The 23894-nt window shown below is 42.2% G+C and overlaps 1 protein-coding gene across 4 annotated transcripts in view; it reads right to left on the minus strand.

Moving 5' to 3' along the window:
• The window catches only part of FRAS1 (Fraser extracellular matrix complex subunit 1), a 480560-nt gene that overhangs the window by 211358 nt on the left and 245308 nt on the right, over positions 1-23894 (minus strand). For all 4 annotated transcript variants that reach the window (XM_517202.8, XM_063808847.1, XM_024356095.3 and 1 more), the window contains 4 exons: positions 18302-18445; positions 10798-10938; positions 9025-9165; positions 7549-7725 (listed from right to left, as the gene is read on the minus strand). In XM_517202.8, the coding sequence (XP_517202.4) occupies positions 7549-7725; positions 9025-9165; positions 10798-10938; positions 18302-18445 (603 nt within the window). The remainder of the gene's footprint in view (positions 1-7548; positions 7726-9024; positions 9166-10797; positions 10939-18301; positions 18446-23894) is intronic.

Consider the following 23894-nt stretch of genomic DNA (forward strand, 5'->3'; position numbering starts at 1 on the left):
TCTACTTCTAAGCTCATCCCATATGCACTTAATGTAAATTGTGGACATCAGTCCAAAACTTTACTCACTATCTATCCCCAACCCCACATCCTACTCCCCTACCTGCTATTTCTTTTGTATTCCCTATCTCACTTGGTAGCTCCACCTTTCACCAAGTTACTCATGCTGAAACCTTGGAGTTATCCTAAACTTTTACTTTTCTATCACCACAACCCATTTAAGCTCTGTTGATTTTACTTCCTAAATCTCTGTTAAATCTATCCCACCTTCCTACAGCCCCTTAATAAGGATCTTCAACATCATTCATGACTTGGGTTAGTGCAGCAGCTTCCTAACCAGCCCTACCCTGTTTCTGCCTATTTATCTGCCACACATCCACCAGACAGATCTTTATAAAATGTGAATTGACCAAATTTTTTCCCTACTTAAAATCTTTTAATAGTTTACCAGTAACAACAGTGTGAACTCTAAACTCCTTAGCACAGCACATAAAGTACGTCATGTAATGTCCCACACACACCCTGCATCTCCAGCGTCATTCTGCACAACTCTCCTCTTTGGACTTTATACTATACGAATACCAAACACGCTGTACTTCTCCAAACCCGCCTTGGCACTTACTGTTTTCTTGGCCTAGAATGCCCTTTCTCACCTTCTTCATCTGGTGAACTCCCATTAATCCTTCAAAGGCTTAATCATGGAAAGTTTTCCCTCTACAAATCTTTCCTCACTACCTTCCCTCCTAGACAGAGCCCGTCTACCTTGTGCTATTTCAGTCCCTTGTGACTACTGCTATTATGGCATGTGTCATGCTCTTTTCATTATTTGCTCAGACATCAGTCTCTCCTAGTTGATGATGCTTTCCTTCAGGCATGGCCTGTAGTTTTTTCATCTTTCTATCCCCAAAGCCTGGCACACCCATGCTATAAAAGCAAGAAGGGGAAAGTGAAGAAGACTGAACATTACCAGAAGGCACCTATTTGTATAGCGCATGTCAGCACTCTAGGGACTACATTAAAAGGCATTGCTTAATATAGATTCCATATGCTTAATCCAATTAATGCAAGAGAATTCCAACTTCATAAACGGTAACATACTCTTAAGCTGTACAGGCAGATTCCTGCCCACGTATTTTTTTAATTAAAACTCTTTGCCTTGAGGCCTTTGGTGAGTCTTAGCAACAACTAAATGATCAAAATACACAGAGCATGCTTTATTTCTTCCCATTCACCTAAACCAAGTTAAATTAATTGACCAAAATAACTAGTGAATTATTTTTTTAAAAACTGATACTAAACCTGTAGCAATTTTGTGCAATTTTGCTCTGTGCAGTAAGACCCAGCCCTAGGAGGCTGGAAATATTTAGTTGCTGAAATTCTCCTGATAAATCCCTGACCAAAGCTCCATCACCAATCTAAGTACAATGAAAAGGCAGGGATGGGACTGCTGGGAGGTTTATTATCTCTGCATTCTTTTTTAAAACACTGTGTTTCTTCTGAGATAATAAATTAAACAATGTGTAAGTAAAACTCATTATTGTTGTACAGAGTTCATTTTTAAAATAAAAACTTGTAATGTCTTCAAAATTATATCATATTTAATCCTCATGCTGAACTGCATGGAAATTGAAAGACTCCATTATTAATTTGCCACAGAATTGGGGTAATTACATGGCTAATCTAATCATCCTGACCATGTTCATATCCAGTCCCAGTCACCACTGCCAAATTGTTTAATGGTGACAGAGATGCATTATTAATTGGATGGCCTGGCCTGAAATTAAATTGTAAAGCTCTAGTGTGACATGCAGAAAAAAAAAAAAAAAGGGAATCTGAGCTTAATAAAAAGAAAGTAAGTAAATTAGTTCTGGGCAACTATGTCCTATATTAGAACCCAGGATCCCTCATTGCTAAATCATTCTTTACTTGGTTCCTTCTAAGCATCACTTTTTTCATCTATAAAGTAGGAGTAGACATATGCAAACTTTCAAGATTTTCAACAAAATTATTGGTTGTAAGGACTTTCTAAACTACAAAGGGATATATACCCACATGTATGTGTGTTCGTGTGTGTGTGTTATATAAACAACTGTCAGAATTTATGCCATAAGATTAAAAGTAGTAATCTCAAAATGAAAGGGTTATAGGTAGTGTTGCCAGATAAACACAAGACGCTCAGTTAAATATGAATTTCAGATAAACGACAAATAATATTTTAGAATATCTTATGCAATATTAGGGATATGCTTGTACTATAAAAATTATTCATTTTTTAAAACTTGCTAAAGCCTGAATTTTTATTTGCTAAATCAAATTTAGTAATAGGTATTCTTTTTCTCTTTTTTCCCTTATTTATACTTTTTAAAGTTTCTGTAATATGTATAATGCATGCAGTGAGAAAAAACAAAAACGAGGATGTTTTACTAATTGTTTAAGAGAGAAAGAAGTATGCCAGTGCTGAAGTGATATGCTGCTGCTTCTTTGATTAGAAGCTTTGCTTCTCCAAACTGTGGTCCAGGGATCAGCAGCATCAGCCTCACCTAGGAGCATGTTATAAATGCAGCAACTCAGACCTCACCCCCACCCGACTGAATCTTTAACAAGATTCCCAGGAGAGTCCTATGAGAAACTCTGTTCTAGAGAGACCTCAAATAAAAGCTAAGTCTTCAAAATAATTAAACCTTTTAGAAGAAAAAAAAAATCCTTCAACCATAGTGGAAGGAGAATCAGAGGCTGAGCTGAGCAATTTAAATAGATCCAAGGAACATCAGCAGCAAAGGCCTCCAGGAGACATACAGTTCTAGATCCTTTGCTCTGTCTGTCCATCCCTGGGCTGCCACGTACTGCCACACTGGTTGTCACTAGTGACTCCGGGAGGAGCCAGGCACAAAGGTAGCTATGAGAATAGCGCCCTTGGGGGTGTGCAGCAGAGAAACCCTTCCCCCTACAGACCTCATCTAGATTCACACCCACAGAGGCATGGGAATCAGTGAAGGAAGACTGATAAAAAAGTAAAAAATGTTTTCTGATATTGTTTTGGGGGATGCAGGTTTTTATTAATTTGTTGTAATTTGTTTAGTTTTTTTGTGCAAGGGGCTGATGTGTATTTCTTGGGTTTGGGTTTGCTTTTTTATGAAGTCACTTGAATCTATCAGTGCTAGCAAACACTCAGCTAAACTGGTGAGATCAACTTGATGAAATTACTACAATTACTACAATTCTTTTCGCTAATACTCAGTAGTAATATTTAATAAATGTGCACAATTCGGATTGATTATTGAAAATGTCTCCAATCTTTTACAATTAGCAACAAACCCTCTTTTGTGCCAGCAATTCTAGCTACACTTTGGAAACATAGAGGCCTTGTGAAAAAGAAACATGAAGTCAAAGTTCTGCCTTGTGAAGCACCCAGTTCATTTTTTTTGAAGAGCCAAAGCACAGGACAAATGCATACAAGTGGCCATCGCCATATTACCAGAGCTCTTCTGCTTTCTAGCCACAACAGCCCATTCCTCTCTCCTCCATTACCTTGCTGGGGGCTTCTGGGCACAGACAAGCATCCATGGGTTTTGTTGCTGCTACTGTTACTCATTCATTCATTCATTATTTATTATCTATTTCTCTCACTAAAATATAAGTTCCATGAGAAAAGGACTTTTCATTTGACCCGTTTGCTAGTATATTCACAGTGCCTAGAAATGCCTGGCACCCGGGAGACACTCAACAAACATTTGCCGGAGGAATGAATAAAGACAGACTGTCCTCCAGCTTCCAATAAGTAGTGTTCCTTTTGATCACTGTTAATTTTAAATTTTTTTGTCCTCTCATTACAGACTCGGATTTTAGTCAAATATCTGTAGTATTGTTTTTTCATCCTGCACTAGGGTTTGTTGTGTGGCTCAAAGTAAAAACTGTTACGATAACTGCTGACACCACTTCAGTGTCTAAGTAAATTGCTTCTTCCTATAACGAATCTGTCTCTTGCTTTTATTAGCTGCAGTAATATTCTAATCACTCTGTGCTGTAGTCTCAAAGAAAGGAAGGAGAGTTCTAGAAAACAGTTGTTTTTCTCTTCCTTACAGAAAGCATTTGAAACTAAAGGTGCTACAAAAGAAACCCTCAATAGTGCATATGTGCGCACACACTCACACGCACACACATACACACAATGCCCATCTAACCTTTTTAACATTCTGCAGAGAGGCAAGGATATTTCTGGGAAGATGTGGGAAGAAGAGCCCAGTGCAATCTCATAGGACTCCCAGGCCTGATTCATAGACAGCACTTCAGCAGAATTGAAAACGGAACAGATTATGGGAAGGCAGAAAGGTTTCCAGAGATACAGGATGACTGACAGGAAATACATCAATCAGCACACATAACACTCAGGTAAGGTTGGAAACAATTGGTAGTTGTGCTCGGTTTCCCAATGGAATCTTAGGCAACTCAATTAACCTCTTTCTGCCACATTCTCATCACTTGTAAATTGAGTACAACAACCTACCTAGGGAGACTGCACAGGGATTTGCTAATAAACATGAGTAGAGAGCTATATGTATGATACCTAATAATACTATGTTAACGAGTATAAAGTCACAGGGCTACAAGGGACTCAAGAGGTCAATTCGGTCCTTTCACATGGGACCACAATTAAACCATTCTGGCAGGATTCGATTCTAACTTTTTTTTTTTTTTTTTGACAAAGTTTTGTTAACTCCAGGCTGGAGAGCAATGGTGTGATCTCAGCTCACTGCAACCCCCGCCCTCTGAGTTCAAGCAATTCTCCTGCCTCAGCCTCCCAAGTAGCTGGGACTACAGGCATGCGCCACCACGCCCAGCTAATTTTTTGTATTTTTAGTAGAGATGGGGTTTCACCATGTTGGCCAAGCTGGTCTCAAACTCCAGACCTCAGGTGATCCACCTGCCTCGGCCTCCCAAAGTGCTGGGATTACAGGCGTGAGCCACCGAACCCAGTCAGATTCTAATCTTTTTAAAGGTGCCTGTATAAAGGGCTTCCCAGAAACCTTCCCTTTGTCAAGGATGTTTTCTTAAATTTAAGATGCTCTAATCCTGAAGCATTAGTATGCTGTGCTTCTCTTCTGTATGGAATGGAGACTAGGAGCTGTACCACCTTGAACTCTTCAGCCACTGGAATACAGTAGCGTGATGGTTTATAGCGCGGATACTGGATACTGGACTTAGATTCCCACGGGATTCTACTCTGTGCTGGCTACATGACTTTGAGCACATCACAACCTCAACTTCCTCAAGCCTCAGTTTCTGCTCCTGGACAACAGTTGTCCTACTGACCCCATAAGGTTGGCATTGAGACTAAGTGAGCAAAACTAGTAAGGCACTTCTCACACTGCCTGGCTCATGGTGGGTATCAAATAAATGGTCATATTATTTTCTGGGCTAAAAAACCCTGGTCACTCTAATTTTTATTTATTTACAATTCTAACTATTTCTGAACCCACTCTGAATTCCCCATTTTTGAATGTTTAATGTGGTGCTCAAAATCGTAAGAAGCACCTAACTGCGCTGAGTGGTCTAGGAAGATGTCACTTTGTTTTTCATGGGAGCACTGTACCAATGGGAAAACCAGAATCATCAGGCTACAGTGAGGAATTTCTTGTGGGCTTTTCTAGCTCCTCCACTTTCAACCTGTGTGTCACAAAAGCCAGGGGTCTCACTTGGCATCTCTCTGAATTCTTGGAAAGACTGGTGTTCCTGGAGGTCTAATTCCTCTGTGGTTTCCACTAAAAACCTCAGGGTGCACACTTCAAGGCTGTGTAAAACTATGCAGACTAGTTTCACAGATTCCATCAAATCAAAAACCACTTCTGTAAAACGCGGGAGAGAGAGAGAGAGACAGAAGGAGGGAGGGAGAGAGAAGTTATGCTTTCTCTTTCTATTTTCTCCTTGTACTTTCCTCACATCAAGCAGGGCTAGGCACTATAATAATTTTCTTTAGGGGACATAGGTTTTGCCAGAAAGCGGAAGTGACTGGAGGAAGCTTGTCTGGCAAACCTAAACCCATGGAAGAGAATGGAGAAGCAATTAAACAGAGGAGAAAAATGCTTTTTTCCGCCACTTGCTCCCCAGCACCTCTCCTCCCACCAGGGTCTGTGGGGTCCCTAAGGAAAGAGCCACATCACCCTCCACTTTGGCACCTGGAAGTAACCAGACCACAGGGGAAGGCTGTGTGGCGTGTGCCTTGGGACAGCACTGGGACTAGGCAGCAACAATGATGCCCATATTCCACAAGTGGTTATAAAAACAGAGCCACAGGAGTTTAAATGGCCACAGAGAGGTTGGGCAATGCATACATGGGTAGAAACCAGGATGTCTGGAGAGTGGTGACCTTCCCTTCAATTTCTGGGCACCATGAAAATCCCCTGGAGTCTGGAGCCTCCCAGGGAGCAGCAGATTCCCCATCATGTTCCAGGACACCTGAGTACATGGATGGAGGTTTGCACCCACGGAGCAGGAGGGCTTTATAATTTACCGGCCACTTTGACACTCCTAACCATCTTTGAGCCTAGCAAAAAGGCTACGTGTCAGCCTATTCTAACACTGTGAATGCAAACACTTAGAGAGGTTACGTGTCTGGCCCTGGGTCTCTGCATTTCAATTCTGCATCCTTCCTGCTGTGCCATATGACACCTTGTGCCTGAAATCTTTTAACCTAGTCTTGAAACCCACATTTCACTGTGAGGGTATATTGAATTGGAGGCCACTTCAGTGAGTAGACTTGTAGGATACAAAACTGAATTTGCAGCATGCTTACTGTTATGTTACAAATATAAACACACAAAGCTATGAATATGAAAAAAGACTCAGATATTATAACAAAATGGAAAAGGCAATTGGGTTTAGGTAGTGGGTGTATTATAAAATTTTTTTAATGAACATATGTTTACAATGAAAAATACAAACTAATGATTTTTTTTCACGTAGCTTTAGAGTCAAACTATTCACCCAACAGCAAGGCAGCTACTTGTGGGAACAGAAAGGAAACTATAATACTTCCCTTTCATCTCCTCAACCACTCATAGATGGCCTGGCTATTGAGTCAAATTATTTATTCAGGATGTCATCAATTCTCTGTAGATGATATGCCAAGGCAAACAGCAGAAATCACTTCTAAATTTTGACAGAAGTCCAGATTTTGCCCTGAAGGGACCAATTCATATTCAGAGTAGCAAATTAGAAGAAATAATAAATGAAATTCTACAATGAGCTCTGAGTCTTTTGTAACTATACATAGTGGTCCCTGAAAGAATTTCTGTCTGGGACTCCTGCGAATGGAACCTTGGAAAAGGTGGAGTGGAAGGGATTAGCTCTTTAAGATCATCTATGGTTCACAAAGGGAGGGAGGCTATTGGTGGGGGCTACTCTTTTGCACGTTGGTCTCCTGCTTTATTCACAAGCATCTAGGAACCATTCTAAAATGAAACATCGGTCTTCCTGGCTTTGGTCCCACCTCACAGGATCTCTCAAGAGATAAGCCCAGAGGCTACCTAACACTTTCTCAAATCATGCTTACCTTCACATATGCCAGTGCTCTCCAAATAAAAATGGGCTCTACACTGGGCTAGACACTCGCCAGAGGGGATGCCCGCGCCAGACAGCTGCTCCACTTGCAGTCCTTCCTCTGGCTTCTTACACCCAGTACAGTGAGAGGGTGCAGGACCCATACAAGCCAGGCAGGAGGAGTGACAGGCTGCAAATGGAAATAAAATGCAGAAAATAATCCAAGGATCAAATATATGTTGCAAATTTTTCATTAAATCAAACCCACTTAGAAAAGTTCACCAAATGCAGCCTTTCAGCATATTATTTTTCTAATGTTCTATACAAAGCACAGAGTGATAATAATGTTTGTGAAAGGAACAGTGAGGGGTGGTGTTAACCAGTCACATCTCCCAGGTCCCATAAGGGCTGTCGGGCTAGACAACAACAACAACAAACAAACAAATGAGCAAAAACAGCAAACTGGACAATATTGGCTTGGTTCTCCAGAGAAACACACTCACTAAATGATGATTTAACATTATGCCCTTGGTTTTTATTGCAGAGTTTTAGAACCATTCATAGGGAGGCCATTACTGTATCTTTTGCAAAAATGGTGGTTGTGTTATTACCCATGAGTCATCCAACACCCACTACATAGGGGTCCAGGCAACAAATTCCTCTTAGAATTTTTCTGGCTAAAGCCTGCTTTTCTAGACAGTATTTTGCTTACCCTGCTACTGGTGAAAAGCAAAGCCAAATAAGGTAGTCAAACTATCTGGTGCCCACATTTAAATACAATTAACTCTCCCGTTCTTTAAAAGATTCTGTAAATTTTCTCTTCTGAAACAGTTGTTGCAGCTTTCCTGTTTCAAATACATTGTTCTTGTAACTATTCTCAAACTCTGTTCTAAGGTGCCTGATATACAAATAATATACATTGATTTCACTTAATTCTGATGTATAAATAAATATACATTTATTTCACTTAATTAAAGTGTTTGTTCTCAATATTCTAGTTTCAAAATGCTTAAATGATATTGCCCTCCCAAGCAGCCCAAAGCCTTTATGGTAAACAGCTATTTAAGATTTTTCCATTTCACTCAGCCCAGAGGCATCCCTAGTGACTCTCAGTTTGCTCAGCAGTGTCATTACCAAAAAGAAATTCTTTAGGGAAAAACAAAATGAAGTCTAAGAAAAACATTAGCAAAGGTAAGAGAGCAGAGAAAGGAGGAAATAAGAGTTCTAGTTTGTTTAATTTAATATTCCCCCTAAAAACAGCCAGAAAAAAAAATCATAACACTTTGAGTGTCTTCACAAATTTTCAAATAAAATTTTTTCAGATTAACCCTTTGCAAAACTACTGTAATGAAAAACGCATATAATGTATGGATAGCCATAAAAGATACACTAGAAGAAAAGTTACACTGGAAAGTTATATTATTGAAAAAAAGTAAATCTATATTCTTGTGGGATAGCCTCTCAAGAATGATGGTGACACCAACGATACCTTTGCAGACTCCGTGGTCAGAGTAGAAGCCCTCTCCACAGCGGGGCAGACAGTGGCCTTGACGCAGAGCCTTGGGGGGGCTGCAGGCTGTACAGTGAGAGGCTGTGGGCCCAGAGCAGCTGGCACATGAGTTATGACAAACTGAGGAAGAGAGTGACAGGGAGAACACAATGGGACGGGGTGAACAAAGCGCCCACTTCCTGGCTGGGCTTCGCAGGCCTGGGACTCTTAGTCCCCTGTGGATGTCACACCAAACCAAGGGGAAAATGTGTTAGGAGGTGGTTACACTGCCAGAACTGCCCACATGGCCGTTTACCCACCATTTAGCCATGCTCTACATATTGCTTATTAGCTACCCTTTATTTAGTGTTTGTACTAAGCACTTTCTACACATTGTCACTTTTAATTTTCCTAACAACATTACGAGGTAGGCATTATTAACTACATTTTATAGATGAGGAGACTGAGGTCTTGGAAGTTCAAAAATTTACCCACGATGACATGCTTTATTCATAGCAGGACTGGGATTTAGCCCTAGGTCTGTCTGGACCTAAACCTCACACTGCCTAAATGGATTAGAGTGGAAAGGCCATGGGTCAGAGTGTTGGAAGCACCGGCATTTTGAGCAGTTTCTCCACCAATTCTTCAATGCCCTCAGTCAAGCCTGGGTCTCTCCTGGCCTAGTTTTCTTGGCATGAGCACAATGAAAGGTTGGACTAAATGATCATTTAAGATACTTCCAGCTTTGACATTCTAGGATTTTAAGTAACAATTACAGTAATGACTCTGACCACAACATATGACAATGTCAGGAACACATGTCCCCTGCTTTGACCCTGGTGTTAATGGGGACATCTCTGACTCTAAGGGACAGGTACTGGTGGCATGGCCTGGCTGAGCCTCTAGCAGGGCTGGGGTCAGGAGTGAGATATGGGAAGAAGGCTCTGCAGGACCATGGTCAGGAGTTGGGGGTGGTGGGTAGAGATGGGATGAGAACGTGGGGGCAGGACACAGAGGAAAGGTGGTGAACACCGGGTGAGTGAAGAGGTTGGCAGGCAAAGGGGAGGCTGCTAAGGAGAGATGTTGAGATGGGTCTAAACACCCTGCACTAACAGACAGTAGGTAGACGTGAGGATGTGGGCATATGTTTCAGAGAGGAGGGGAGATCAAGATGTCCCAGGCAACAAGAAGTTCTCAGAGTTACCTGTAAGGAAAGACACAAGTCAGGCATACATAAGGTAGAAATTTATAAAGTCTCAAATGGGTATGTTTCATAGTTTAGGCTGTATAAGTCTGAAAGAAACAACATATAAGTAGCACACAAAAACAAGTTTCCAGTGGATACAGACTTTAACTTTACTAGCTATCAAACTTGGTTTAACTTTTTAATTTTATTTTTGTGGTGTGTTGTAGTTGCCAATATATGACCTATGTCATAAAAGAAATGATTCTGTTACATCTGCAACCTAAGTTAGTGATGGTTTACAAGTAAACAAGGACTGTATGTTGGGCATTTCAAAAGGACCAAATGAACTCTAATGATGATTAATATGCACAAGTCCTTCATGAAAGCACTCTAGTCCCCCAGCATCCACCCATATCTCCCACTCCCATATCAAATACACATTGGCTTCATAATGAAAAAAGCTATCTTTTAAAGTAATGCTTTACCATCATACACTCGAGTTCCAAAATTAGCGACATATAATACAAAGTATAGTCAAACATGTACTCAATACTTTTTGATGATGATGATGGTGACCCATCTCTTACCTTTGCACCTGCCAGTGGCATCAGCATAGTACCCACCAGGGCATTCAGACATGCATTTCCCATCATGCAGCACTGTCTTCTCAGTACAGGTAAGACACCTGGGGCTACTGGGGCCACAACTGTCACAGGATTGGTCACAAGCTAAGGGGAGGCAAAAAACCCATCAGAGAAAGGCAATAGTGAGCAAAAGAAGCAGTGAAGTCTATTCTTTACAATATCCACAATAGGTATCAATATCATAATCTCATTTTCTGGCTGCTCAGCAAAATTCTGTTTCCTTGATTCCAACATTTCATCAGACTCTGTGCTTTTTGTTTTCACAGTTGAAAGATAATTGAAGAATTACTCATTGAACTAAGCATAGGAAAAACTCTCAGGCACACCCACCAGTGTCACCAACTTAATATGAGGTTTAAAGTTAAAATGGCCTTAGAGGTGCAGTTGCCAGGTTTATCAAATAAAAATATCAGATGCTCCATAAAATTTGAATTTCAGATAAATAATAAAGTTTTTTAGCATAAGTATGTACCAAATATTTTATCCTCTATTCTACCCTACTTGGAGAGAGAATTCAGAAAGTCAAGATTCTACTAAGCAAGGTCATGCTACTAAAATTATGTTAAAATTGCTGAACTTCACATAGTCTTTCAGGATCTCATTCACTTATTCATTTACCCCCTAAAACATCTGCTAAGGTCTGTGTCAGGTCTTGTGCCGGGGTTAGAAACACAAAAACAAAATCAACTTAGTTTTCACTTTAAGTAGCTTAGTAGTCTAATACAGGAAAAGAAACAGACAATATTGGAAATATTTAAAATATCACTCAGATCAATCTATATAGGCACAATGAAAATTCAAAAAAAAAATGTGAGGGTGGGGGTAAGAGGTAGAAAAGTCAAGAAAGCATTCATAGAGGAGCGACCATTGAGCATTGTCTTAGGAAGCAGTAGGACCATGTCAGGCTGAGGGGAATGTACTCCAGGCTGAGGCAGCAAAGTAAGCCAAGGCTCAGAACCTGGGAGGAGACTAGGCTGCCCAGGAAAACAGTAGTTTCATTTGGCTGGAAAAATGGGAAGTCCAGATTATAGAAACCTATGGCCTGACTCTGTTGTCTAGATTTTCATCCTAGGAAAGGCAATGAGTTTGAACTCCTGCAGTTCTAAACACAGTAGAAACATGGCTGTATTTGTATCTAAGAAAGATCATTTTGGCCTCAGTTTGGAGGGTGAAGAGGAGAGTTGGAAACCGCATTTGAAGACCATGGCAAGAAGCATGAATCAAGATGATTAGGGGTTGAATTAGAACCGTGGAGGTTATGAGAGATTTGAGAGCAGTGAAGAAAAAACCATCTCACATGGCTTCCAGGGGTCTGTCTTGGGGGACAAGTGATGTCGCTCACAGAGTACAAGAAAGAAGAGGTGTGGGGGAGTGCCATGAACTCAGTTTGGAACATGCACAATCCAGGGAGTAATGTAACTTACAGTTCTGGAGCTCGTGGGAGAGGTATGGGGTCATCATATACAAGCAATTGTTGAAACTAAAAATTAGTTGAGTGATTCAGGAAAAGTATGCAGGATAAGACAGAAGTGGGCAAGGACCTGGGTAGCATCAGCATTTAAGAAAAGAAGAAGAAGAAGAAAAAAAAAACTAGTACAGGTGACCAAGAAGAAATGATCCAAAGATAAGGGAGAGAAAAAAGAGCATGGTGACTGAGAAGCCAAGGGAGGAAAAAGGTTTCCAAAAGAAAGTCATGACAGGTGCAGAGAGTAGAAATAATACCTGAAAAGTTTCACTATACTTAGGAACCAGGCTGTGGGTGTCCTGTGCCACACATTTCAGTGGAGTCATTAGACCAAATGAAAGTGAAGGCCATGATTATAAACTGTTCCTTTAAAGGACCCAGGCTGAGAACAGAAGGCAACAGGGAAACAAATAACTGAAAGGGGAAAAGGTTGTTTTGTCTTTCTTATATTGTAAAAAATCAAGGCAATTATAGAAACTGGAAAGAATTTTTTAAAAAGAAAAGTTTGAATGATTGCTGAAAGAATATCTAAGAGAAAAGAGGGATGCATATTCAAAAATACAGTTGAGAGACTGGCTTTGAACAGAGCAGAGAAAGGCCTCCTTATGAAGGGTGGAAGGAGGAGAGGGAGAGTGCAGTCACAGGCAAGTCTGTGACTCAATCTTTTCTATGCTGGTTGGCTAATGTCTTTAAAAATAAAAAAAGCAAACCTTCCTGCTACAGAGAATCAATGTTTCAAAAATAGAGAACTGCTGAGATTTATTCTGTCTATTCCCTTAATCCATCTACACTCTGCTAACCTCCTGAAAAATATTTTGAGAACATAAGAAAAAAGACGCTAAATGATGGGGCCAAATGTCCCATCTCGCAACCTGGAGAATCCAGCATCTGTTCACAGGCAAATGTGTAGAGTAAGAGAATGGGCTTTGGCAATGGCCTTAATATCAGGGAAAAAGAAAATCACCCCTGAACTCAGGACTCGAACAAAGAAGTGAAAATGAATCTGAAAAGCATTCTTCCCTCCCACATGCCACAAAACCTCCTGAGATTTCTAATTCTAGAACTGACATCTCAACAGAAGTGAGTAATCTAAAAACTAAATGCAATTTCCAAGAAATGAAAAATTGCAGCAATTTTTGGAAATTAGAATTGACCAACAATAAAAGCATTGCATATCAAACATTTTAAGACACACCTAAAGTTACACCTAGAGGGAAATTTGTAAATCTAAATAAAATTATTAGGAAGATGTAATTTCTTCCCAAACTAATCTATAACTTCAATGTAATATCAATAAAAATTCCAGTTGATGAGCTTTCTTTCTTTCTTTCTTTCTTTCTTTCTTTCTTTCTTTCTTTCAGACAGGGTTTCACTCTGTCATCCAAGCTGGAGCACAGCAGCACGATCATGGCTCACTGCTGCTTCAATCTCTCAGGCTCAAGTGATTCTCCTGCCTCAGCCTCCAGAGGAGCTAGGACTACAGGCACACATCACCACACCTGGCTAATTTTTTTTTTTTTTTTTTTAGTAGAGATGAGGTCTCACTATATTGCCCAGCCTGGTCTCGAACTCCTGAGCTCAAGAGATCCTCTTGCCTTGGCCTTTTCAAAGTGCTGGGATTATAGGTGTGAGCCACCACATCCAGCCCCAGATGAGTTTTCTTAAGAATTCAGTAAATGTACTCTAAAGCTTATGAATAGCTAAGTCAACTTTGAAAAGGAAAGAAAGGGAATTTTCCCAGTCAGATATTGAGACATACTACAAAGCCACAGAAATTAATGAAAAAAATAGTTTGATAGTGGTACAAGAACAGATATTTAGACTATGGAAATTTAGAAATTTCTGTATCTTATAGCTCAGACAGAACTATGTGTATATGGAAATTTAATATACAATAAAGAGAAATAAGGAAGGCTAGGCTGAATTACTAAACAATGTTGGGAAAACTGGATCATGAAATGGAAAAAAATCAAATGGGACCCTACTTAAACCCATATACATATATATATATATGGACTTCAGATGGCTCGACAACCTAAGTTAAGATAAAACATCAAATTAATAGAAGACAGATTAATTTATTTTTGAACCTTAGCAAAGGTCTTATTAAAAATTCAAAAGCAAAACCTTAAAGCAAAAAATAATGAATCAAAGATTATTGTTTAACAAAGGCATTATATTCAAAGTTAAAAGACAACAGAGTGAGAAAATTTGCATATTTAAAACTGAAAAAAGGCTACTATCTATAACATACAAGGAAACTCCATAAAATGAACTCCATAAAAGGAGGCAAGGCCAATAGAGCAATGGGAAAAGCACATTTAAAAAGAAATCTATAGAATAGGAAACTTCAAGACCAACAGGAGTTGAAGATATACTCGAACTCATTAATCATCAGAAATAGGCAAATTTAATGGGTTGACTCTTTATACCTCTTGACCAGAAAAAATCAGAATCTTGATCATGCCAAGTGGTGGCAAGGATGTGGAGATGAGTGAACCCTTATGCTTGGGAATGTAGATTGCACAGACATTCTGGCAAGTAACCCGGCACTACTTGGTCAAATGAAGAATATACAAAGTCAAAAAACCAGCCATTCTGCTCCTGGGTATAAATCCCAGGAAACTCCCTCTAGAGCTTTACAAAGGAACACATTTGAGGCTGTTCCCTGGTGCTCTCTAGTGATGCAGATGGAGAGAAAGGAGGGAGTCCATCACTGGGAGCGTGGATGGGTAATATGACGGGGGCACACCAGGGAGTGCTACATAGCAGTGAGAAGTGAAGGGCTAGGGGAGAGAACAACGTGGTGCATCTTAAAAATGTACTGCTGAGTGAGAAAAGAAGGAAACAGCATGCACTTTGTAACATCTCAAGAAAATTAAATACATATGCGTTCAAAATAAAAATACCCAGTTAGATAAGCTCATAAAAATAAAAAGGTTTTAAAAAATGGTTGCATGGGTGCAAAAGAGAAATGAAGATTTAAAAAAGGGAGAAAGAAAAAAGGAGGGAAGAAAGAAAGGAAAAAAAAGAGAGGGAATGACTAACAGAAACCTCTGATTTATTATGCTTTGATTTATTATGTTAGCTGCAACCCAAAAAGCCCTTCATAATGGCATAAATACTTAAAAGAATGAGGAGGTTTCCTCCTTTGAATTGCCCCTCTCTTTATATCTAATATTTGTAGAACGCAATACACGTACCACAGGTGAACCTGGTTACTGTAAGATCTTTCAGCCAGGGCATACCACCCTTCATAACAGGCTATGCTGGTTTTTTCTAAGTACTTGACTCTGAGATTTCTACAGATACGGGCTGGTAGGTTATAAATTATTAAACCCACACCAGCCGGTCTTAATCTTGAATAGCATTAATCTGAAATGGAAATAAGTCAGCATTATCAGCATCCGACGTCTTAATTAACATTCCAATACCAATCAGTGAGTTGGTTCACTGTTGTTTTAGAACATATTTCTGTGAACATTTCTGATGTCATTTTGATACAAACTTGGAGAATAGTAACAATTTTATAAAAAGCGTAAGCTCCAGTTTTGTGTATTAAAAGGCCTGTTGGTCAACACCAGTGGCATCACCAACTCTTGCATCAGGCTAAGCACATGACGTATTTAGTAATTACTTGTAGATCTGTTGATTCATTGGTTGACTAATGTCAGCTATGATCCATCCTCCTGCCTGGAAGTTTCTTTGAGATGCTTTTCAAAATGTGTACAGATAAAGCAGATTCCCACCTCTTACAGCCTCAAGTCTCACATTAACTATTCCTCTTTTTAAATACACCACTTCTCCAGCAAAAGTTGCCTTCTCAATCCAGATAATGTAGAGTCTCAGTGGCAGGTCAGTGTCACCGTTCCTCCATCAGTGACAGTAACCAGCATCCCAGGGGACTTAAAGGGTAAATGCCTTTAGGCCCTTGGATTAGTGCAAATTTGACATCTGTCGACCTTTAGAGAATACATCTGGCTTAACTGAGCAGGAAAGTGATGCTGGCAGAAAAAGATTAACATGCTTAGGCTAATGGCAGCCTGGCCTTTCTTTCCTTATTCTCTCTTGAATCCACACAAAAGCCACCTGTGACTCATCGATACCAAGAGAGATTTTTCACACTGGCAATACTGATGGATCCCTGCACAGTTTTAAGCAAGCAGCTCCCAAGGGCTATCTCTCTTCTCTAAGACAAGTGGATTTGTCAAGTCCCTAAAATCATCTCATTTTTGCTGTTGCCCTCCTCAATGAACAAAATGAGGACAATAACTCAAGAAAGTTTTATGAGCTACACATTCTTATTGATTTGGTGGACTTCGTTATGAAAAAAAAAAAGTCCTCCTGGCCTCTCTATAGGTATGACCATCAAAGTAAACTCAATTCAAACCTTTCATTTACTGTCAGGATGCCTGCAGACCTGGCAATGTCCACAGGGGTAGCCAGCTCATCTAAAGACTGACAGAAGACACAGAAGAAGGTGCAGAAGTGGAAAGGGGGAAAGGATAATGAAAAGGAAAATAAAAAAAAATAGGCAGAGGTGCATAAGGAAATACCACATTATAATGAGTAGTAGAGTGGTTCCCAGGCAGTTAAGGCCCAGAGCCAGAAGATCTAAGCTGGAATCCCAACTCTGCCCCTTATTAGCTATGTGACCTTAAGCAAGTTTCTTACCCTCTCTGTTTCCTATCTGGAAAATGAGAATGGTTATACCTACCTCATGAAATTGTGAGGATTAAACACCAAACACTGATAGAATGCTTACTATGTCCCAGGCACTATCCTAAGTGCTTTGCATATCTTAACTTGATCTCTCAACAGCCTTCTGAGTTGGGGGTGTATTCATTTTCTATTGCTGCTGTAGCAAATTACCATAAACTCTTTGGCTTAAAACAACACAGACTTATCATCTTATAGTTCTAGAAGTTAGAAGTCCTAGAATCAAAGTTCCTTCTGGAAGCTTTAGGGGTAGAATCTGTTCCTTGCCCGGACGCTCCAGGGGTGGAATTTGTTTCCTTGCCTTTTCCCAGATTCTAAAAGTCACCTGCATGCTCATGGCATTTTCCTTGCTTCACTCTATCACTCCGACCTCTGGTCCCATCCTCGACTCCACTTTTCTGACTTGACTCTGTTGCCTCCCTCATATAAGGACTCTTGTGATTGACTGCATGGGGCTCACCCAGATAATCCAGGATAATATCCTCACATCAAGATCCTTAACTTAATCACACCTACAGAGTCCTCTTTGCCATTCAAGGGAACACACGACAGTTCCACAGATTAGGACAAGGGCATCATTGGGTGCCCATTATTGTGTCTTCCACAGGTGCTACTATTATTCCCGTTTCACAAGTGGGAATTGACATGCAGAGATTGACTAATGTGCCGAAAGCCATGCTTTTCCTCCTGACTTTTCTGCCTCTCAGTGGGTTAATGTTTATAAAGCACTTGGAACCGTGCCTCGTTCAAGGAAGTGCTAAGCTGGGTTAACTCTCATTGTTATGGCCATGGGTGTTAAGGTAGAATGGATAATAACTGCTCAGCTTTAAGTCAGTGGCACCAACACCAAAGGCGGGTCTGCCCTCAGCTGGCCTAATAGTCTCTTTGTCCCCATGTACATTTGGAAGGCAGTCTGGTGTTGGTAGAGAGTTTGGGATTTGGGGAAAGGAAAGCCTGGGTGGGAGCCCAGCTCCTTTCCCTCCAGCTGCGGGTCTTGAGCAGGCCACCTGGGCCTCACTATCTTCATCTGCGGGACAAGGCTAGAATGAGCACCCCAACCCTAGCAGACTGGTGGGGCAATTAAGAGGAATCCCACTGATGGAAAGTGTGTTATACACATCTAAATCAAAGATTAATCTCAGCAGCTATTCACATATATGTTGAGTAAAAGAAACATTGGTAATGTGCTACGATATGAATACAACAAGGGATGCTGGAAAAGAAAAAGGAAAGGACACGTCAGCATCGCAACCCAGCACTCACCGCTACAGGTGCCCTGCCTGTTGTAGAAGCCTTTTCCACAGCTGCTCTCACAGCCACCATCTCTCAGCACATGGAGGGGATCTCTGCAGGCCAAGCAGTGCTTCTCCGTTGGGCCCCAGCAACCTGCACAGGACTCATGGCAGACTGCAGACGAATAGCAAAATCAGTGAGTAATCTACGGCAGAAAGGACTGGTCATCATTTTTCTTTTAAATATTTTAGAATACAAGGAGGATGTCAGTTGGTTCCTTAGTTCCTAAACTGCTATTGACACATGTACACCTCAGGACAAACACAACACCCTCTTCTTCAAGAAACCGTTTCTGGGGGGAGGAGCCAAGATGGCCGAATAGGAACAGCTCTGGCCTACAGCTCCCAGCGTGAGCAACGCAGAAGACGGGTGATTTCTGCATTTCCATCTGAGGTACCGGGTTCATCTCACTAGGGAGTGCCAGACAGTGGGCGCAGGTCAGTGGGTGCGTGCACCGTGCGCCAGCCGAAGCAGGGCGAGGCATTGCCTCACTCCGGAAGTGCAAGGGGTCAGGGAGTTCCCCTTCCTAGTCAAAGAAAGGGGTGACAGATGGCACCTGGAAAATCGGGTCACTCCCATCCGAATACTGCGCTTTTCCGACAGACTTAAAAAACGGCGCACCAGGAGATTAAATCCGGCACCTGGCTCGGAGGGTCCTACGCCCACGGAGTCTCGTTGATTGCTAGCTGAGATCAAACTGCAAGGCGGCAGCGAGGCTGGGGGAGGGGCGCCCGCCATTGCCCAGGTTTGCTTAGGTAAACAAAGCAGCCAGGAAGCTCCAACTGGGTGGACCCCACCACAGCTCAAGGAGGCCTGCCTGCCTCTGTAGGCTCCACCTCTGGGGGCAGGGCACAGACAAACAAAAGACAGCAATAACCTCTGCAGACTTAAATGTCCCTGTCTGACAGCTTTGAAGACAGCAGTGGTTCTCCCAGCACGCAGCTTGAGATCTGAGAACCGGCAGAATGCCTCCTCAAGTGGGTCCCTGACCCCTGACCCCCGAGCAGCCTAACTAGGAGGCACCCCCCAGCAGGGGCAGACTGACACCTCACACTGCCGGGTACTCCAACAGACCTGCAGCTGAGGGTCCTGTCTGTTAGAAGGAAAACTAACAAACAGAAAGGACATCCACACCAAAAACCCATCTGTTCATCACCATCATCAAAGACCAAAAGTAGATAAAACCACAAAGATGGGGAAAAAACAGAGCAGAAAAACTGGAAACTCTAAAAAGCAGAGTGCCTCTCCTCCTCCAAAGGAACGCAGTTCCTCACCAGCAACGGAACAAAGCTGGATGGAGAATGACTTTGACAAGCTGAAAGAAGAAGGCTTCAGACCATCAAATTACTCCAAGCTACGGGAGGACATTCAAACCAAACGTAAAGAAGTTGAAAACTTTGAAAAAAATTTAGAAGAATGTATAACTAGAATAACCAATACAGGGAAGTGCTTAAAGGAGCTGATGGAGCTGAAAACCAAGGCTCGAGAACTATGTGAAGAATGCAGAAGTCTCAGGAGCCGATGCGATCAACTGGAAGAAAGGGTATCAGCGATGGAAGATGAAATGAATGAAATGAAGCAAGAAGGGAAGTTTAGAGAAAAAAGAATAAAAAGAAATGAGCACCTCTCCCTCTCCCTCTCCCTCTCCCTCTCCCCTTTCCACGGTCTCCCTCTGATGCCGAGCCGAAGCTGGACTGTACTGCTGCCATCTCGGCTCACTGCAACCTCCCTGCCTGATTCTCCTGCCTCAGCCTGCCGCGCGCCGCCACGCCTGACTGGTTTTCGTATTTTTTTGGTGGAGACGGGGTTTCGCTGTGTTGGTCGGGCTGGTCTCCAGCTCCTAACCGCAAGTGATCCGCCAGCCTCGGCCTCCCGAGGTGCTGGGATTGCAGACGGAGTCTCGTTCACTCAGTGCTCAATGGTGCCCAGGCTGGAGTGCAGTGGTGTGATCTCGGCTCGCTACAACCTCCACCTCCCAGCCGCCTGCCTTGGCCTCCCAAAGTGCCGAGATTGCAGCCTCTGCCCGGCCGCCACCCCGTCTGGGAAGTGAGGAGCGTCTCTGCCTGGCCGCCCATCATCTGGGATGTGAGAAGCCCCTCTGCCCTGCCGCCCCGTCCGGGATGTGAGCGTCTCTGCCCGGCCGCCCCACCTGAGAAGTGAGGAGACCTGCTGCCTGGCAACCGCCCCGTCTGAGAAGTGAGGAGCCCCTCCGCCCGGCAGCCGCCCCATCTGAGAAGTGAGGAGCCCCTCTGCCGGCAGCCACCCCGTCTGGGAAGTGAGGAGCGTCTCCGCCCGGCAGCCACCCCGTCTGGGAGGGAGGTGGGGGAGTCAGCCCCCACCCAGCCAGCCGCCCCGTCCAGGAGGGAGGTGGCGGGGGTCAGCCCCCCGCCCAGCCAGCCGCCCCATCCAGGAGGTGAGGGGCGCCTCTGCCCGGCCGCCCCTACTGGGAAGTGAGGAGCCCCTCTGCCTGGCCAGCCGCCCCGTCCGGGAGGGAGGTGGGGGGGTCAGCCCCCCGCCCAGCCAGCCGCCCCATCCAGGAGGTGAGGGGCGCCTCTGCCCGGCCGCCCTTACTGGGAAGTGAGGAGCTCCTCTGCCCGGCCACCACCCCGTCTGGGAGGTGTACCCAACAGCTCACTGAGAACGGGCCATGATGACAATGGTGGTTTTGTGGAATAGAAAGAGGGGAAAGGTGGGGAAAAGATTGAGAAATTGGATGGTTGCCGTGTCTGTGTAGAAAGAGGTAGACATGGGAGACTTTTCATTTTGTTCTGTACTAAGAAAAATTCTTCTGCCTTGGGATCCTGTTGATCTGTGACCTTACCCCCAACCCTGTGCTCTCTGAAACATGTGCTGTGTCCACTCAGGGTTGAATGGATTAAGGGCGGTGCAAGATGTGCTTTGTTAAACAGATGCTTGAAGGCAGCATGCTGGTTAAGAGTCATCACCACTCCCTAATCTCAAGTAGCCAGGGACACAAACACTGCGGAAGGCCGCAGGGTCCTCTGCCTAGGAAAACCAGAGACCTTTGTTCACTTGTTTATCTGCTGACCTTCCCTCCACTATTGTCCTGTGACCCTGCCAAATCCCCCTCTGTGAGAAACACCCAAGAATGATCAATTAAAAAAAAAAAAAAAAAAAAGAAATGAGCAAAGCCTCCAAGGAATATGGGACTATGTGAAAAGACCAAATCTACATCTGATTGGTATACCTGAAAGTGACAGGGAGAATGGAACCAAGTTGGAAAACACTCTGCAGGATATTATCCAGGAGAACTTCCCCAATCTAGCAAGGCACGCCAACATTCAGATTCAGGAAATACAGAGAACGCCACAAAGATACTCCTCGAGAAGAGCAACTCCAAGACGCATAATTGTCAGATACACCAAAGTTGAAATGAAGGAAAAAATGTTAAGGGCAGCCAGAGAGAAAGGTCGGGTTACCCTCAAAGGGAGGCCCATCAGACTAACAGCTGATCTCTTGGCAGAAACTCTACAAGCCAGAAGAGAGTGGGGGCCAATATTCAACATTCTTAAAGAAAAGAATTTTCAACCCAGAATTTCATATCTAGCCGAACTAACCTTCATAAGTGAAGAAGAAATAAAATCCTTTAGAGACAAGCAAATGCTGAGAGATTTTGTCACCACCAGGCCTACCCTAAAAGAGCTCCTGAAGGAAGCGCTAAACATGGAAAGGAACAACCGGTACCAGCCACTGCAAAATCATGCCAAAATGTAAAGACCATCGAGACTAAGAGGAAACTGCATCAACTAATGAGCAAAATAAGCAGCTAACATCATAATGACAGGATCAAATTCACACATAACAATATTAACTTTAAATGTAAATGGACTAAATGCTCCAATTAAAAGACACAGATTGGAAAATTGGATAAAGAGTCAGGACCCATCAGTGTGCTATATTCAGGAAACCCATCTCACATGCAGAGACACACATAGGCTCAATATAAAAGGATGGAGGAAGATCTACTAAGCAAATGGAAAACAAAAAAAGGCAGGGGTTGCAATCCTAGTCTCTGACAAAACAGACTTTAAACCAACAAAGATCAAAAGAGACAAAGAAGGCCATTACATAATGGTAAAGGGATCAATTCAACAGGAAGAGCTAACTATCCTAAATATATATGCACCCAATACAGGAGCACCCAGATTCATAAAGCAAGTCCTGAGTGACCTACAAAGAGACTTAGACTCCCACACATTAATAATGGGAGACTTTAACACCCCACTGTCAACATTAGACAGATCAACGAGACAGAAAGTCAACAAGGATACCCAGGAATTGAACTCAGCTCTGCACCAAGCAGACCTAATAGACATCTACAGAACTATCCACCCCAAATCAACAGAATATACATTCCTTTCAGCACCACACCACACCTATTCCAAAATTGACCACATACTTGGAAGTAAAGCTCTCCTCAGCAAATGTAAAAGAACAGAAATTATAACAAACTATCTCTCAGACCACAGTGCTATCAAACCAGAACTCAGGATTAAGAATCTCACTCAAAACCACTCAACTACATGGAAACTGAACAACCTGCTCCTGAATGACTACTGGGTACATAACAAAATGAAGGCAGAAATAAAAATGTTCTTTGAAACCAATGAGAACAAAGACACAACATACCAGAATCTCTGGGACACATTCAAAGCAGTGTGTAGAGGGAAATTTACAACACTAAATGCCTACAAGAGAAAGCAGGAAAGATCCAAAATTGACACCCTGACATCACAATTAAAAGAACTAGAAAAGCAAGTGCAAACACATTCAAAAGCTAGCAGAAGGCAAGAAATAACTAAAATCAGAGCAGAACTGAAGGAAATAGAGACAAAAAAACCCTTCAAAAAATTAATGAATCCAGGAGCTGGTTTTTTGAAAGGATCAACAAAATTGATAGACCACTTTTTTTTCTAATAAAGAAAAAAAGAGAGAAGAATCAAATAGACGCAATAAAAAATGATAAAGGGGATATCACCACCTATCCCACAGAAATACAAACTACCATCAGAGAATACTACAAACACCTCTACACAAATAAACTAGAAAATCTAGAAGAAATGGATAAATTCCTCAACACATACACTCTCCCAAGACTAAACCAGGAAGAAGTTGAATCTCTGAATAGATCAATAACAGGAGCTGAAATTGTGGCAATAATAAATAGCTTACCAAACAAAAAGAGTCCAGGACCAGATGGATTCACAGCCGAATTCTACCAGAGGTACAAGGAGGAACTGGTACCATTCCTTCTGAAACTATTCCAATCAATAGAAAAAGAGGGAATCCTCCCTAACTCATTTTATGAGGCCAGCATCATCCTGATACCAAAGCCGGGAAGAGACACAACCAAAAAAGAGAATTTTAGACCAATATCCTTGATGAACATTGATGCAAAAATACTCAATAAAATACTGGCAAACGGAATCCAGCAGCACATCAAAAAGGTTATCCACCATGATCAAGTGGGCTTCATCCCTGGGATGCAAGGCTGGTTCAATATACACAAATCAATAAATGTAATCCAGCATATAAACAGAAC

Source organism: Pan troglodytes, chromosome 3 (assembly GCF_028858775.2).
Source record: "Pan troglodytes isolate AG18354 chromosome 3, NHGRI_mPanTro3-v2.0_pri, whole genome shotgun sequence".
Classification (NCBI taxonomy): domain Eukaryota; kingdom Metazoa; phylum Chordata; class Mammalia; order Primates; family Hominidae; genus Pan; species Pan troglodytes.